This window comes from Bacillus rossius, chromosome 13, assembly GCF_032445375.1.
Source record: "Bacillus rossius redtenbacheri isolate Brsri chromosome 13, Brsri_v3, whole genome shotgun sequence".
Lineage (NCBI taxonomy): Eukaryota > Metazoa > Arthropoda > Insecta > Phasmatodea > Bacillidae > Bacillus > Bacillus rossius.
This window is the reverse complement of record NC_086340.1, coordinates 3,603,973-3,621,958: the sequence shown is the minus strand read 5'-3', so window position 1 is coordinate 3,621,958 and position 17,986 is coordinate 3,603,973. Positions and strand designations below refer to the sequence as shown.

The following is a 17,986-nucleotide window of genomic DNA, read 5'->3' as shown; positions in this document are numbered from 1 at the left end:
TTTAATTGAACCATGGCCGGCAATCATGTTGATGACATGAATTGAAACTTAATGGGCAAAACAATGTCATGATACAGTCAAAGTTTGTTACGTTCACATCAATTGTAGCATGGTATTAGATATTGCGAAAGCAAATTTATCTTTAGACAATCTTATGTCGCCATTTAATTTTTCAATACGTCTCCTTTTGTGTCAGAAAATAACTAAATAAAAATTGAAGTATTTTCTTCGCTTACCAGCTCTTTTATTCATATTAATTAACTTTGTTCTTGAATCTCACAACTCTTTATGGATCAAAAGAGATGGCGAGTAAAACAAGTGTATTGTTTCAATTTTTAAGGAATAAAATAATGTAATCTATGGAAAGTGACATTCTTATTGGCAAATGCCGTAAAATGGCATTGTTTGTTGTAATAAGTACAATTATAGGGCGTTTATCATGTTAATGTTATCGAGTTTTTGTGTCTCATCATGCAAATACTGACGAAGAAAGTTTTCAAGTACGCGCGTTATTTACCGCGTAGTAAACATCGATAATGCATTGTTGACGTCAAAACAACATGGCGGGTGGGTCATCTGCATCATTTTGATGTCGTTGCTATGTTTTTAGAAATGTTCACTTTTAACTATATTTTATTTTCCAGATCTGTTTGCGAAATACACGTGCACGTATTGCCAAGAGGACATTACAGGTTTGAGGATTAAATGTGCTGACTGCACAAATTTCGATTTGTGCTTACAGGTAAGCTAACATGATAAACAGGTTAGCCAACCATATCTACGGATAGCATGGAGGAATTATTGTGGGGAATATTAATATGACAGCATTTTCTCTTGGCTGGGTACATTTGTAAAGCTACTGTCCATTTTTCCTTCGAATAATGATTATTTTTAGTGAAACTGTAACAGCTTGGCTAGTTATTCATGAACAATATTTAATATTGTGTGTTAATTTCCTAGAGTGTGATTTTTTGAAAGAAATAAAAAAATAATTCCATGCTAATAATTTATTGTAGATACTTCTGGGAAAAAAAGCACTTCCCATTTTTTTTTCTACATAACTGCATGTTTGTTCATTTGAGACAGAAGAGGAAGGTTGTTACATTTTAATTATTTGCATGGTAAATTTCTTTTTAACGGTTTGTTTGTAAAATAAAATAAATTTCAAAATTTATATTGAGCAACATTCAATAATACTCTGACGTCACGGCTTTTTAGAACAGAAAGAAAAAAATTGAATAACATGATTTTCACACACTACACACATACCTAAATTTATCCTGAAGGGATGGTTTCTTCATTCCTACTGGTGCGTGAAAAATAACAGTTGGTAAATATGTAGTTGGGCGGTATTTGCGAAAAAAAAATGTTAAAAATCTGAAAATACTTTTATTCTATGCTCTTTAACTTCCTCTTTTCATTAAAAGCGGCGGAGGTAAGAAATTCCAAATACTTTAGGAGATATCGATTTTTTAAATTTCATCATATGTAGTTGAGCGGTATTTGCGAAAAAAAATGTTAAAAATCCGAAAATAACTTTACTTAGTAGATGCTCTTCAACTTCCTCTTTTCATTAAAAGCGGCGGAGATAAGAAATTCCAAATACTTTAGGAGATATCGAATTTTTAAATTTCATCACAATTATACCAGTGCATTCATGTGTCATTCCGCATTGTTTCTTGTTTAATAGTATCTATTTTTTTAGTGGATAATGATGTCACGTGATTGATCGTGATAGGCCAGAATTCAAATGAACCAATACGTGATTATTTAGTTCATTTATTGTTTTAAAACAGTGTTTAATTACCGCCTACAACTTAGGCGAGTTTTTAACGTTTCTAATTTTAAAGTCTTATTTTTTATTGTTGCGCAACTAATAAGTAACAAAAAAAATTTACGTGAGTTGTTACTGTTCATCCTTTGTCCCGGTTTGTTAGGTCAGAGAACCATTGAAATAATTTCATATTATTTCTAATGTACGCTTAGTTTCAAAGTATTTATAATGTAACTGACCTGACCTAATCGACCATTTTCATTAATTAGGCATTCACAAACACACGGCATAATAAAAAAATGGCGACGGTCGAATGATAAACACAGGTCTTGTATGCAAAATAAGAATGACAATATCTCCTAAAGTATTTGGAATTTCTTATCTCCGCCGCTTTTAATGAAAAGAGGAAGTTGAAGAGCATCTAATAAAGGTATTTTCGGACTTTTAACATTTTTTTTCGCAAATACCGCTCAACTACATATTTTCCTAACAGTTTAGATCTTACATTACAATACCTGTGTTTTCACACTTCAGCCGTCATTCATTGTTTACCCATGATTGTGTAAATGTTTGTTTAGCACAGCTGTAGCCAATTATGGAAAATAAAATAAAGCTAATTCTTTCGGTTCATATATTGAAGTAAATTGTTGGATCCTGAAGGTTTAATTCTGATGGCATAATCCTGTTGGCTTGATCCTGTGGTAAATGATGCTTAATTTTTTAGTTCAGTAGGTACGTCAAAAGATCCTGATAGCATGATCCTGATGGCTTTATTTAACCTGTGGTACATGATTCGAGCTATTTTAATTCAGTACGTTGGAAGATCCTGTACTTAAAAAAAATTGCCATATAAGTAATGAAGTATTAAGTATATATTGAATAAAAAAAAAAAAATTTTTTCAACCTACAATCATAATTCTTTCTTATTTTGCAATTTCTTTCATGTGCAGGATCTTCGACGTGATGATCTAAAACAGCAAGCATCATGTACCACAGGATCAAGCCAACAGGATCATGCCATCAGGATCTTTTGGCGTACTGAATCAAACACAGAATATAGGATGGCTGTAGTAAAAAAATTCCTTGGAAAGACTGCAAAATTCATTCTGTGTGCTACTTGAGTGCACAGCACGTATTCCTCACAGAAAATGAACAACGTTAACAATTCTATTCAAATTTTTGGCTCCCATTAGACTCATCCATTACAACGTGACTCAAAATAGTATGTAAGTTACTTAAATGCAGTGTAAAAAAACAAACATTTTGTAATACAATTACTTTTTCTAATAAAAACAAAAAAAAATGAAACATAAGCAATAACATTTTTACAATTGCAATACAGTCTTTATTAAAAAAATTTCATTATTACAACACCTACATTGGACTAAAGTTCTCCAAAAATAAATTTTTAAAAACCCACACGGGTAAACAATGAATGTCAGCAATTGCGTGAATACAGAGGTATTGTAATTTAAGCTGTAAATTGTTATTATTTCACAAATCAGTAGGAATAATTCCTACTATTTCATTATTAAGAAACCTTTCTTTCGGGGTTAATTCTGGAATGTTTCAGGTAATATGGAAAACATACATTCCTAATTATTACGAGTAAACAATGATTGGCGGCAACAGCGTATAACAGGTATAAAAAAAGCTATAAAGATATAAAAGTTTAATTTTTTCACCAACTAGTAGGAATTAAGAAACCATCCCCTCTGAGTAAATATAGGGACATGTGTAGTTTTTGATAACAATGTTTTCTGATTTTTTCTTTCCGTTCTAAAAAGCCATGCTGTCGAAGCATTACCCAAAATATTCACTTGAAATGGAAAACTAATTAGAGTGAAAAACATTCTTGTCCTTGGCCGTAACAACACTGACATTAATAATCCCTTGTCATTTTGTAAACGACCTCGGCTACGCTATATACCTAAGGATCTCTGGAGAACCACAGGGTCAATTTGCAGTTAGTATCAAGTCAGCAGTAGGTGGCAACAATCAGGACCAGGTATATTTTGTTGTGGAAGACAGTCTCTGGTGCAATACTAAAGCACAGCATTATAAAATGATGTAATAGCATAACATACAGACAATGAAACCGTTGTAAATGTAGTCAAGTATCCACTCTAAGTAATAACTTTGATTTAACCCGTGTTATATTTTACGGCACCCCTTACTTAAGGTAAAAAACATATTGCGACTTCTGAAGTTTCGGAGATGCAGTACTTACGCTTTATTTGTTCATCACAGTGTTTATCAAAATTTTGTGAATTACTTCAAGATATTTTCATTAAAGTTAAATACCATTTCATTTTTGTATTCTACAATGCCGTGTCATTTTTAAATTATTTTTCTACTTAATATAAATTATTTTTTAAAAAAACTTTGTTCTGTGCCGTTAATGAAACAGCTTTCTGCTTGTGTAGTCGTTGCTTTCCGTTTTCCTTCACCGTGAATAAAACTGTTCCAGTGCTTTTCTTCTGGAGCAGAAATCGGACAGCACAAGAACACTCATGCCTACCAGTTCATGGTGAGTTTGTTGCTAGAGCCAAGATTTTTATAATCACTTTTGTCACAAAGACTTTCAGATCTTATTATTATTATTTTTTTAATATGTCATGAGTGCATCAATCTGTTTAGTGCTAGTAAAATACGATACACTTGTTTCTATCTTCTAAGTAAATGCTTAAACTAACAGTTTTATGAATGAATTTTACATTTTAATAAATAAAATTAAGTTATTCACATGATTTTAGCTGCAATTTGTGTTTTGCCTTTCATCTTGGTTTTGTCTCTCACTATTCTCCGTACAAGTATGACTTAGATTATTGCTTGTTCATCTCTTTTCTGGGAATCCAAGCTAAAAAATTATAAAATCAAGTATATGTTGTGTGGAGGAAGGAAACAGTTTCTTTCTTCAGTATTTTTGGAAGGTAAACTCTTGGGATTCGTAGTTTTGTTGGATTGATCAATACACTTGCGATTGGGTTTCCGCCAGGTTTTTCCAATTTCTGAAGCCTCTTCAAGTCCTTTCCTCTTCTCACATCCAGTATCTTTCCCTCAATTCCAATCCACTCCCATCCCATCCTCACCAGGAATACTTGCCTTCCTCTTTCCATTCTTTTCCACACACTGTGGATTTTCCACCCATATCCCACCTCCCTCTATACACTTTTTGTTCGACCTGTCTCCGAGCTTCACCTAGTCCCCTTCGCGCCTTGTCCGCCATAAAACTTCACCGATCTCTCTATTTTCCTCGTTCTGTGTAGTGTGTCCCACCCCAGCTCCAGCATCACTGATGGCCTATGTGTCTCACTCTTTGCCCCTTCCCTTCTCCTCCACATAGCCATCGCCTTTCTAGCCGCTCTACGTTGCACCCTTTCCAGTTCCTTAATTTCCATCCCTAGGTATGGCTCCCAAATTGCTGCTGCATATTGAAACATTGGCCTCACCAACTCTGTATACGCCTTCTGTACTCTTCATCCTGTCCCCTTCAGTGTCCTAGCAATCAGTCCCAGATCTCTCCTCCCCTTCTTTACTGCCCGCTGCACCGGCTTACTCCAACTTGGGTCACTCTGTAGGGGGCTATCCCCAGGCACTTGTATTCCCCTTCCTCCTGAATCCGACCATCATTGCTTTGTTGATATTTATCCCCGTGCCATGCTTGAAAAACCAGCGAGCATCGCACTTATCATCCCGCCCCTTAATTCATGTTCCACTTTGCCATCACCCAGGATGAAAGCATTTTTTTTCATATGGTGTAGGTGTTGGAATTTTTATTTAATACAATTTATTGAGACATATGTCATGGAAAGAATATTTTCCATGACAAACAGTGCTAAAAAGTGTATGCAATATTGTTTGAATTAAAATCTCAGTCATTAAAACCAGTCACTGTGATAAAAAAAAATAGCTTAAACTTGTTTCCACAATTCAAAAACTACAGTTGTTTTGGGTGTCTAACCAATACATATAGCGTAAACAATTAGCAGAAGGGAAAAAAAAACTTAATTCACCCACTGACAGTGTAATCATGCAGACATGGCCACTACCCTGTGTTACAAAAAGAAAGAAAGAAATGAAACATGATGTGGGATCCACGTTGCAAGCAGTAAAGCCCCGAGAAGTCGGCTCCGAGCGGCTGTGGGAACGAAGGAGTGTGTTGTTCCAGCACTCGGAACCGATCGGCGTGGGGCAGGCCCGTGGTGGTTGGTCGGCCCGCGAGGAGCTCCACCTGCTCGATGCCATCGAGCAGTTCGGGTTCGGCAACTGGGAGGACATCAGCCAGCACATCGAGACCCGTGGTCCTGAAGGTGAGTGCTCTCTCTGTCCCTGTCTATACATCCCTCTATCCATCCCTCTCTATCCATCTATCTATATATCCCTCTAACTATCCCCCTCTATCCATCTATCTATATATCCCTCTATCCCTCTCTCCATCCCTCTATCCATCTATTATCTGTCTATTTATTGAAGTTACACTTCTAATGCGACTTCCAACAAGGTTGTGTTAAACGTTTAACGCTACCATGGAGAATAACACTACCATGGAGAATTATTTGCATGAAATTAAAAACTATTTTTTAATGATGCCAAAGAAGTATAACTTCTCACGCGCATACCTAAGTACACGCACCCATTTTTTCTATTTCTCTATCCCTCTATCTATCCATCTATCGATCGGTCTATCCGTCTCGTAATCTCTATTGTGAATATTTTTGTTCCTGGAGAGGGGTGGAACCATTGTGAATTTTTGAAAGCCATCTGCCATTGTGGTTTAAATCGGCCAAACCTGCTTTGGACTGCTGGAAATTACTGCCTCCTGAACCTCCGCTTAGTTGACCTGCCTGTGAACTGCGTCTCTCGTGCCACTTTAAGTCTCTCTCTCGTTTACGACTACCTGTCCCCTTGCCGTGGGGGAAGGCGTGACAGAGATCGCTCCGAATTCTCTGCAACCCTCTCCCCCCTCCCACCCCTGCCTCGAAACAGCGTCCCTGGCTCTTGTGACAGTGGCTCATGAACTACAGCCGTCTCTCTCCCTTATAATTGCTGCGTATTCTCCTTCTAATTGCTGCTTGCTGTTTTTAAAATCACTCTACTAACAGATGGTGGCTGTTGGTAATTATGGTATAAATTTACTAATTTAAATAATTTTTAATTTCTGTGTGTTCGAATTGTAATTTTCACTCCATAAATTATTTTTCTTAAACTCGTAATCATTAAGTTTTGGGTCGCAGTATTTTTGGGTATAAAAGGTGCCTAGCGTGCAGGGGAGCCACGTCCGGCCGTGTGTTGCAGAGGCGAAGGACCAGTACATCGCCCGCTACTTGGACGGCAGCATCGGCCGGCTGACCTGGGCCGCCGCCATCAGCCTGCGGCCCAAGCTCGTCGACGACGCGGCGCCGGACCTCGGGCCGCTGTCCCCGGCCGCCGCCTCCCACCTGCCCCCGCTGGACGCCACCCCCGAGGAGGCCATGCAGCTGGGGTACATGCCCCAGAGGGACGACTTCGAGAGGGTCAGTCCGCCGCCGTTCATTCCACACACGTTCCGAACATCTTATCGATGGCTAGGGACACCTGTATCTTGCGAATACATTTCGTGTCAAGGTATTTCACAAAACACTGTAGCTTTTTCTAAGAGTCATGGCAAATTGTGAGGGTGCAGCAGTACGGTGACCACATTCTCATTGGCCCCGTCAAGAGCGAGACGACACCTCTCCCAGACCTCGGCAAATAACCACAGGAGAAAAGCTACAGTATTTTGTGAAATACCTTGACACGAAAATTATTCGTGAAATACAGGTGTCCCTATCGATGGCTTAGAATGAAAACTTTGTATCTCAATTTTTTGGACGAAAATACTTTTTTTTTATATGTTTTTGGCTGGAAAACATCGTATCTCACAAAATGTTTGGCCGGAAGAAATAAAATGTGCATCCTACTGCTTTCTATCGGGGGGAAAAAGAAACCCACGTATATCAGTAGCACTCCACATTGCAGAGAGATAACCTCGTATGCATTTTATGAGATACAAGGTTTTCATTTCTAAGCCATCGTTATGCTTTTCAAACTTGCATTTATTTCGACCCTTTTTCCCCAGTACTGGAAATTTTTTTTATTGCCTGCGTTTCATTTATGGATGTTCATCTTGGCATATTTTGTCATGTAAACAAGAAAGGTGAAAAGTATTGAACGGAACTAAACCGAGCTAACTGGAAAGCAGATGTACAATTCCTTTTTTTTTTTTTTTTCCCCTCCCCTCTCCCCATGAAACAACCGGAAGGGAAATTTTTTTTCACATTTCGTTCAGAAATGGCTGTGCGAGTTAATGCAGGGGGTGTTTTTGTGTTGCAGGAGTATGACAACTTGGCAGAATCTTTGGTGTCGCCACTGTTTATCAACAGCCTAGAAGATGATGAACTAGATGTTGGTGAGTCGCTTTAAGCATTGTGCTGGTTTTAATTTATTAGGTTTTTACAGGACCTGATTTTCAGCTTTGAGACCCATTAAATGATTGTGACAATTTTTACGGAGTGGATTATCTTTTGAAGGTACACAAAGTATTGCAGTAAAACTCGTTTTATAATAGTATGTTCCTGCCCAATAAGTTTTCTCGTCTAATATATTCAGTTGTTTCGGTCCCACCATTTGTTTCATAAGATGTGCGTCGTCGTATCCCATGTAAGAAGTTGCCAAAATACTTTGTTTCGCTTATAAAACAATGTTGTTGTTTTTAGTTGGAATCTATTATTCATTTGGATATCACAGTTTACTTATTGAATTAACAGAAATACAAAGATTTTGAAATGTATAAATTTTTTTTTTAACATGTTTTCAAACGTTTTAACCTTTATTTGTGTTGTCACAGTTGTGTAGTATGTATGTATGAAAATGTAGCCAGCACTAGTGTCATCATGTTTGGTTACAGTGATGCATGTATAGAGAGCATGCACGAAGTTGAATATCGATAGAGATAGCTGACCAATTGCATGCACCAAGCATGCTATCTGGTGCAAAGTAAACTACCTATATTTGATGGCCTGCACTCTTTCATGGTTAATGACGTTAATGTGTACTATGACGGTAGTTATGGGTATTGAATGCGCTTCATTAATTGTCACATGTTTGGTGCACAGTCTTCATTTTTTTTTTCTAAAGATGATAGAAAAAATATTTTTGTTTCATGGTATTTATTTACAAGTAATATGGTATCAACTAAAGTGGGACTAAATGCAAAATTAGAATAAATTTTTTATGTATAAATTCTCTTTCAGAAACTGTTTCAAACACAAACTCAGTTTTTTTTTTTTACATTTTGATTGAACCCTATGTACAAGTAAAAATTAACATTTTCAGTAAGATATTAAGTTTTTTTTTTATGTGTTTAGTCTTAAATATGATAAGAAAACATTACCATTTGTCAGTTTATTAGACATTTGTGACTACACATATCCCTCACTTAGCACGACTAATGCGCCCCTAAAAATGTTCGTGTTATTCAAAATCTAGTATTCTGAAGCATTAGTCTCCATAAATATAAGTCTAAATTATTTAATGTGTTCCAAGATGTTAAGGAAAATAATCTTTACATAATATAAATGCGTAGAATAACACCTGGCAAAGAATACGTCACATCATTTATCTCATTAAGCCTACTACCGAATACTTTAGATGAAGAAAATACAGCACAGAATAACGGGAGATAATTGGTTGCATGCGTACTTCCTATCAGTCAGCTGGTTGGCTTGCCAGCTCAGATGTGACCTTCAACACGCGTGCGTCTGTCTGCTGTCGCAAGTTGTTTTTACGTACAAAACTCGACAAAATTAAAACACTTATGAAACTACGAACCGGTTTTATCTAACTTTAGAACACACATGGTTGACTTTATTATAACTTGAAATTTAAGATATTTACCAAAATTTTTGGCATGGCACTGTATTAAATTATGTTTTATAGAACTTCTATATTTGGTCATAATCCTGCATTTAACTAAAGGCTTTATAGTCTCTAATTAATGAAAGAAGTAATGATTATTTCCTGTGGGTGACTGTCGCAGGGAGAGTGTAAAGCTGGATTAAAGGCAAGGAGGGGTTTAAGCCAAGGGGAAATGAGAATACAGATGATGGGCCATATTGAAAACACCCAAGTTATTTTGGTCCATAAGGCATTTTGTGGATCTAATGGCCATATTGGTTACAGAAAGTGTCCGGCGTTCGTCGTAACTGCCCCAGTCCACCAATGTTGATTTCGTCAAAACTAGGCCTTGTGCCTTTCTGATGCAAAAAAAAAAAGGGGGGGTTGTCTGTAAAGTCAGTTTACGGATGATAATTTTACATGATATTGTCCTTTTTTAAACAGTTGACAAAACAGTTCACGTGTAGGTTGTGTGCTGCCGCTCTCTCTCTTCTACTCGGATGCATCGGCCGATGGAGTGGAAGAGAGATAGATGCGTCACAAGCCGATCGTTGCCTCTCGATCGCTTGTTCCGCGCTCTCGCTCGCACGCTCGGCTCAGGCGGAACATGTGAAAATGAGTCATGTGCTTTTCTGTGCGTGCAGCCAGCGTTCATCAATTTATAAGACGTTGTCACGTCAAAAAAAAAAAATTACTTGTGGACGTTATTACAAGCTGTGGTAAAATATTTGAAAATTGAAAGAATCCGTAGCTGATTTTGATTTTTTTGTGTCAGCGCTGAAGCTGTGCCAAGTGGACATGTACAACCGGCGGCTGCGCGAGCGAGCCCGGAGAAGACGCGTGTCCCGGGACTACCAGCTCGTCTCCCAGTACTTCTCCTCCGTCAGGAAGGACCGCCTCACCTCCAGGAAGAAGCTTTCCAAGGAGGAAAGGTGACCACTAGGGACAAGATTGTGTGGCGAGTTGCAATACAACCGCAGCATGTCAGTACAATACATTACACCGAATCGCAAGTTGCCGGTAATACCTATGCCATTTAGCACCGAAAGGTAACTAAAAAAATGAAATCAAGCAGCTGTGTGACAAAAGTTATTAACTGAAACCACAAAAATATTAACTTTTATCATCATAAATTCATTGAATGCACTTATTTAGCACGACTTTTGTACCATAATTTATAAACTAAATGGATTGGAAAAAACTAACATGTTTGATCTTGCATCTCTTGTTAGTTACATAATATTGAGTGGTCAGATCTCTCTGTGATTCCTGTTGAAACCAGGATTTTTTGCTAACGGGAAACATGGGAAATACAATGGTCATATGGGTTTTCTTAGGCAAGTCCCATTTTTACCCACCAATTTATTACATCACTGCTGCATTCACTTCACCCCTCATCTTTTCGTATTACCTCAATATGGATGAGGTGTTAAGCCTAGATTATTTTATCAATTCTTTTGACGTGTAACATACTTGATGTGCAACACTTGAAAGTAGAATATTTTCTGGGTAATTTCATTATTTTTCTGCACACTTTAAAATGTGTTTTTTTTCCCCCCCTTCCAAACTAGCTGTGCCCGGAATTTTGTACGCGTGAATCAATTTTACGAATATTGTGTGCTTGGTTAAAAGTGATTCCCGCAGTAACTCAGTAATTTATCATGATGATGAAACTACATATTCATTACATTAATTTATTTTTGTCATCAACTAACTGTGATCAATTCCATCGACAAGACATTGTAAAAAGAGATGCGTGCCGAAACAAAAGCGCGTGGTGGCCTACTGGGAACAGTGTAAACTTATCTGTATGAAAACTGTGCCCAAATGTTAACTTCACTTCCTAAATTTTACCTAAAAATCCAAATGATGACGCATTGTCAGACAAGACAAAAATTGGGGGGGAATAGTTTTGGCCTATGTTCACTTGTCATCACCAAATGCACCAAGTGCGGGCATGTCTTCACCACAGTTGCCGTGTGTACGGAAGGTGCTCTACGCGCAGGCTACAGGGTCGAGTCGCGAGAGTGCCCGGTGTCGCAGGGAGCTGTACGACCGCATGCGCACCTTCACCAAGTTCCACACGGCCCCCGAGCACGACCAGCTCCTGCAGAGCCTGCTGAAGGAGCGCCAGATGAAGGTGCGGCTGGGCGAGCTGGCCAAGTACCGCCGCAGCGGCCTCACGCGCCACGAGGAGTGCCCGCACTTCGAGCAGCTGCGGCTCCAGCACGACGAGTGGAGGGAGAGGAGATCTGTGAGTGGGCGAACACACATCTATTGTTAAATAAATACCTAACTCTTTTGCTGCAAAGTGCTTGTATTTTGTCGACCATTTTCAGATCGGAACACAAATTTTTTATCAATACTCAATCGGTATCATAAAAAAAAGCATATATATACATACACACACACACACACACACACATAAATACATACATACATACATACATACACCACACACACACACACACACACACAGCAAGAGAGAGAGAGAGAGAGCGAGAGTGAGCAAGAGAGCAAAAGAGAGAGAGTGAAAGAGACCACGAGAGCAAGAGAGCGAAAGCGAGAGAGAGCAAGTGTGAAAGCGAGAGAGAGAGAGAGCAAGAGAGAGAGAGAGAGAGCAAGCGAGCAAGCGAGCAATATCTGATGGTAAATTATATACACATAAGGAAGGGATACGATACAAATAAGGTTTTTCACTCCACCGTGGACCGATGGACCATGGAGGTATTCCTGTAAGGAAAGGTGGGTCGCCTGCTGAAAAAGTTTGGGAACCACTGTAATGACTGTAAAAACCTGTTTTTAGTATTGCTGCCGTTTTTTTTTTTTGCACTCACATAATTGTCGCGCTGTTATTTGAGGGCACGTGATGTTTTTTGGTCCCGCTGGTAGATTCCAAGTGCCTTGTGTAGGTAGTAAATTTGACAGGAGAAAGCACCGTGCAACAGACTGGCAGTTGGTTGTTATAATGGGAAACTAAAATATGCTTATTACAATTACAGAAAAACTTGTTCAAGATGTACCCGCACCATACAATTTCCCATCCAATTTGGTCAAATGTTTTGGTCCCGTCAATTTCTCAGTAAGATATACGTATTTTTTTCCCCACGTATTATTTAAAGTTAAATGAAATATGTTGAATGAATTTATAATTTCAATTGTTTGGCTTTCTTTTGTATACTCTACTTTTTTTTATTAAATGTACTTTCCATGCAATAGGTTTTTTTTTATATAACTTTACCTCAACAAAAATGCTTTTCGACCATAACAAGTCAAACCCCTAACTTTTCAAACTTTATTGTAGTATAAAATGTGCGAGAATTATACAATAAAACACACAGTATCTACTGGAGGACACTTTAAAATAGTTGTTAGTTGAAAAATTTAAAAAAAAAAGTTTCATCAAATTTAAAAGATGAAACATTAATTTTACATGAAAAAATAAGTAGTACCAAAATTGTTAATATTTAGATGCAGGTTACTGCAGGGTGGTTGTAAAATGTAATCAGTTGTTGTAGTTCCATAGCACGTAGAGTGGCGTGGCTGCATGACCTCTATATCGGTGTGTTTCTTACCTAGGGCAGCAGTGGGTCCTACCTGTCGCCAACCTCGACACAGCTACCAAAAAAGTAAGTGGATGCCTCCTGGTCGAGACGTGTGTGTGTGTGGTCCCTTGCGCGCGCTGTGTTGTCCCGTGCTGACGGGCCGGTGGTTGCAGAGGAAGAGACGGCGCGGCCGCCCCAGCGTCGGCGTCGGGAAGCTGCAGCCAGCCCTCGTGCGATAGGGAGGGGGAGTCCGACGGGAGAGCCCTCGGTTCCGCCGAGCTGGAGACCCTCCCGGGGTTCCACCTCCTCACCGCCTACGAGATCGAGGTACGTCCCTTCGCGTCCGACGTCCTCCCACTTGTAGACCGGCGATTCTGGCTTCGAGAAATGCATCAACATGGTGAACACACATTTTTTTTTTTATAAATCAAGTCCAAGAAAGTACATTATTTATTTAGTCGATACATGTACAGTGATAAATAACCAGGGGCGTAGGAACTGGGGGGGACAGGGGGGACGTGTCCCCCTGAACTTTTTGGGTGGAGGGGACTGTCACCCCCCCCCCCCCCCCAACTTTCTAGATCGTGATATTTTTATTTTATAATATTATTCTGCCCAACTTTATTTATATTTCTTCACTCTCAAATCTTATCTTAAGGAAAAAATTATAATTTTAACATCAATGTATCAAATGGTTAGATACAAAAACTGATTAAAAAGCGCTACAGTACAACCCGGTTATAACATTCCCGTTTTTAACATTTTCCCGCCTATAACACCATAATTTCATGGTCCCGTCATTTCTCCATTTATCACAATGCTTTAATTTCCCGCCTGTAACAATATTAAAATTTCTACATTCCCGCCTTTAACGTTCAAATTTGCTTTGATAACTGCCACAATTTGCAGTATCACTTCCTTCAAAGTTATAATTTAGAGCGAAACCATAGCTAGAAAATACAGCACGCATATACAAACATCAGATGTTTACATTTGAGTAGTTCACCATAGACGTGGTACACACGCACTCCACAACTTGCACCGGATCGACTATCAATATGGCGTCCTGTTCGCGCTTGTTAGCCTATGACTTGTTCCTTTATATTTATGATGCACATTTTGTGCACTGATACATGGTGGAAACAGTGCTACTGTAGTCTATGGTGCTGGTTTTTGTTTCAAAGGTTTATCACCTTGAGATGGTTAACTGTTCTATGGATATATTCACGGCTTTTGTTTGTGGTTAACCTTTACCGTAATTATTATTTTTTTTTTTTTTACTTATTTTAGTCACGGTCGTATTTAATTAGAATACGCCGTATTGAAATTTTATTCAGGTTTTTGTACGGCTATGATGGCCGATAAATATAAACGAAAATATATTATGTAGCTGAAAAAATTCAGTTTATTAACCAAGTGGACAGGAACCCCAAACAAACGCGTGTTGTGATTGCAAAAGAGTTGAATATTTCAGTTTCGACTCTGAACTGTATCGTACAAAACATTTTTTTTCTTTAGCATATTATTAGGTATTATCTATAAATAAAATTAACCAATTTTCCACTCTATTGCTGTACTTAGTGTATTACTCCTGTATTTTGTGTTGTTTTACCGATACTTTTTAATTTAATCAATCCACGCGTAATTTTTACAAAGTGAAGATGATTTCCTGCTTATAACATTTTCCTGCTTATAACATTTTTTTATGTTGGTCCCTTGGAGAATGTTATAACAGGGTTGTACTGTATTTGCACTTTAAAAATCAAAATTTTTCCGGTGTAGGACCCCCGGACCCCCCGAGGTAAGAGGGGAATGGGTTTACATGACATCAAAATAATTATTTGTCCTCCCCAACTTTATGAACACAGCTACACCAATGTAAATAATAGTTCATTTAAAAACCAAGACGCTTTTCATGACATTCTGCCAGAAACATTACAAGACTCTTTAGTCAACTATTTATACAAATATTCTTTCACGAATTCTTGTGTTTGATCAGTGAGTATGAATTATGTAAAACTGTTTGCAAGGGAGACTTCGTTACACGCATATTTGCACAAAAGAGGGAAGGGAGGAAAATTGTCTCATTTCACCTATGAAGAGGTATAAAGATGCCATGTTGCAATTTTATTGACACACTGTCAACCTTTGCACAATATATGCCCTGCTCTACACTCTAAAAGTGGAGTTAACAAAATTTCACAATCTCATTACATTTTATGCACTTCCAACAACTATTTACACATTCTACAATGCAAACTTTTGTGAGAAAAAGTCTAGTCTTCTTTGATTTCTTTGTAAATTATTCATCTCATTTGACATCCTCTTGTTAACATAGATTTTATATGTATATTTTAGTATGAATGCTTGTGAGCTAATTGTTACTTTGCAGTCATGTTCACAGTTAATTATATTTATTTATAAATGTGTTACCAATGATTTGTGAGTTTATTGTAACATATTAATTTTATCCTGCAAGTTAAATTCAGGAAATAGGAAAACAAATGTAATAGTAAAGGGAAAAACTAAAAAAAAATTGGCTAAGTATGGGAAACCAGCTTTCTTTTAATGCATGGTTCTTTTGTTTACTACTTATTAGAAAGTTTCTACTAAACACAATTTATTTTTTCAGTTGTGTTCATCTTTGAATTTAAAGCCATCACGCTATATGGCACTGAAGAGCATTCTAATGCGGGTAAGTGGAAGAATTACGTCTTTAAAAATTTTATGTTAGAACCTCATCATAAAATACCTTGGGCATGTTCGGAACTACAGTCAGCCACATTAACTGTTTAGCCAGGTTAAAGAACGTCATTATCCAGTGGTTTATTGCTTAATCGTCATACTCGCATAAAAATCGCATGATGTTTATGGTTCCGCTGTTTTACTCAGAAAGCTTTGTGTGAGTGGTATACATGACCTTGCCAAGGATTACAGGACAAAGCATTGTGCTACAGCAATCGGTTTTTCATTTGCTGTCTGGCAGTGTGGTAGATATAACGGGAAAATGAAATACAGTAATTACAATTACAGTAAAACTTGTTTAAGATGTGACCTCACAAATTAATTTTCCGTCCAATGTGGTCAGATGTTTCGGTCCCACAATTTTCTCCGTGATATGTACGTTATTTTTTTTCCCATGTGAGATGTTGCCCATAAACTTCTTTGCCTGTATAAAATAATGTATTTTTAAGTTAAAATCCATTATTCGTTAGGATATTACTGCTTACTTGTTTAATTAACTGAAACACAGTGTTATAAATAACATTTATCTGTTTGTCACCGGTGTGTAGAACGTATAAAAATGTAGCCAGCGGGAACTGTGATCAATGAGAGCCAGATACACTAGTTGTACTGTATATCAGTCATTATATTTAACAGTTGCCTGCTCAGATCATTGCTAGGCAGTGCCGTTTTTTTTTCTGCAGGAGTTTTTGAAGAAAGGCTTGAAGAAAGAGGATCTGCTGACGAACACATTGGGGATGGAATCTCGCATCCTTCATTATCTCGTGAGCAGTGGGGGGTGGATCACTGCCAGCTAACGCAACCGGCCGCCGTCCGTGGACATTTGTTCCTTAAACATTGTTCTCAGTGACAACCGTGGTTTCACAAGAACTGAACAGTGTAATACCTATTTATTATAGTGTGGCGTCTAGTGCTTTTTTATTTTATTTTTTTGCGTTGTTGCTGTCTGTGCTTGCATTTCCCACTGGGCTCAAATGAACTATCAAAAGAAATTTTTTTTTAAGCGTACGTGTATAATACAAGCACGTTTGTGTGAAGAAACTATTTTTTATAGCAACGTACCAAAAGCTGTATAAATGAATGTAAGTAGAGTTGTCAAGTTTATGCCAGTAATAAATACATGTGATAGTTAAATTGACAATTAAGTGTAACAATTTTTTTCCTTGAAAATAATTGTGGCAATGTTTTGCATTGGCTATTTTTTGGGCATTTTTCTCAGTGTTTGTAAGAGACCGTCACAGGGTGTCCACATTCAGGGAATTTGGAATTGGTCAGGGAAATTTAGAGAATTTACTTGAAATCCTGGAAAATTCGAGTTGCTTGGCTCCTGGGTTGTAGCCGTTTCAAAGGCAAAAATATCACCACGTTTCGGTCGACGTTGTAGTTTCCATCATCAGGAAGCAGTTACCTGCTGAGATTATTCCAAGTTTTCTTTTTTAAAAATATGCTTTTCTTCAATAATGTAAAATGAGAGAATTGGCTAAATTTTGTTTTTAAAAATGCTACAAAATGCTAAATTTCAAATTCAAAATGCTAAATATTATTATTTTAAATGCTATAAATGACCATCTCTAATAATGGGTGTTTTGATATTTCTGCTGATTCTCGAATGTATCTTTTCTCGTCTTGTCGGATGTTGGCTATGGTGCGGAACTGGTCGAGTTCAATGCTGTGCCTGGTTTCCAGAGTGTGTTCTGCTGTACCTGATCGTAGCTTCTCATGGGTATAGTCGCCGATTTGTTCTTGGTAACACACAAGCCCAGTAGGTAACTGCTCCCTGCAGCGTCGACTGAAACGTCTGTGATATTTATGCCTTCGACGCGGCTACAACTCCAGTCAATGGCCGCGAAAGCCTGTGATCTTTAGCCTGGAAAAGTCATGACTGTGAAAGAATTTTTTTTTTTTTTCACAAGTTGGTGTTTTAGTGCATAAATTCAAGTGGTAAATGCAAGGATGTGTTATATTGTATGTAAAAATTAATCAAATGAAGATAGTGGAGAGAGAG

At 37.9% G+C, this 17,986-nt stretch overlaps 1 protein-coding gene across 1 annotated transcript; it reads left to right on the top strand.

The window, feature by feature from the left end:
• The first annotated feature begins 337 nt into the window (after positions 1-337).
• Positions 338-17,122, top strand: LOC134538125 (transcriptional adapter 2B). Its single transcript, XM_063379157.1, has 12 exons — positions 338-567; positions 645-742; positions 4,245-4,304; positions 5,946-6,087; positions 7,073-7,290; positions 8,129-8,204; positions 10,467-10,623; positions 11,735-11,945; positions 13,271-13,320; positions 13,410-13,563; positions 15,869-15,931; positions 16,665-17,122. Exons 1-12 carry the CDS (start codon positions 561-563, stop codon positions 16,776-16,778), a joined length of 1,350 nt encoding a protein of 449 aa, XP_063235227.1. The 5' UTR covers positions 338-560; the 3' UTR covers positions 16,779-17,122.
• Positions 17,123-17,986: the final 864 nt, after the last annotated feature.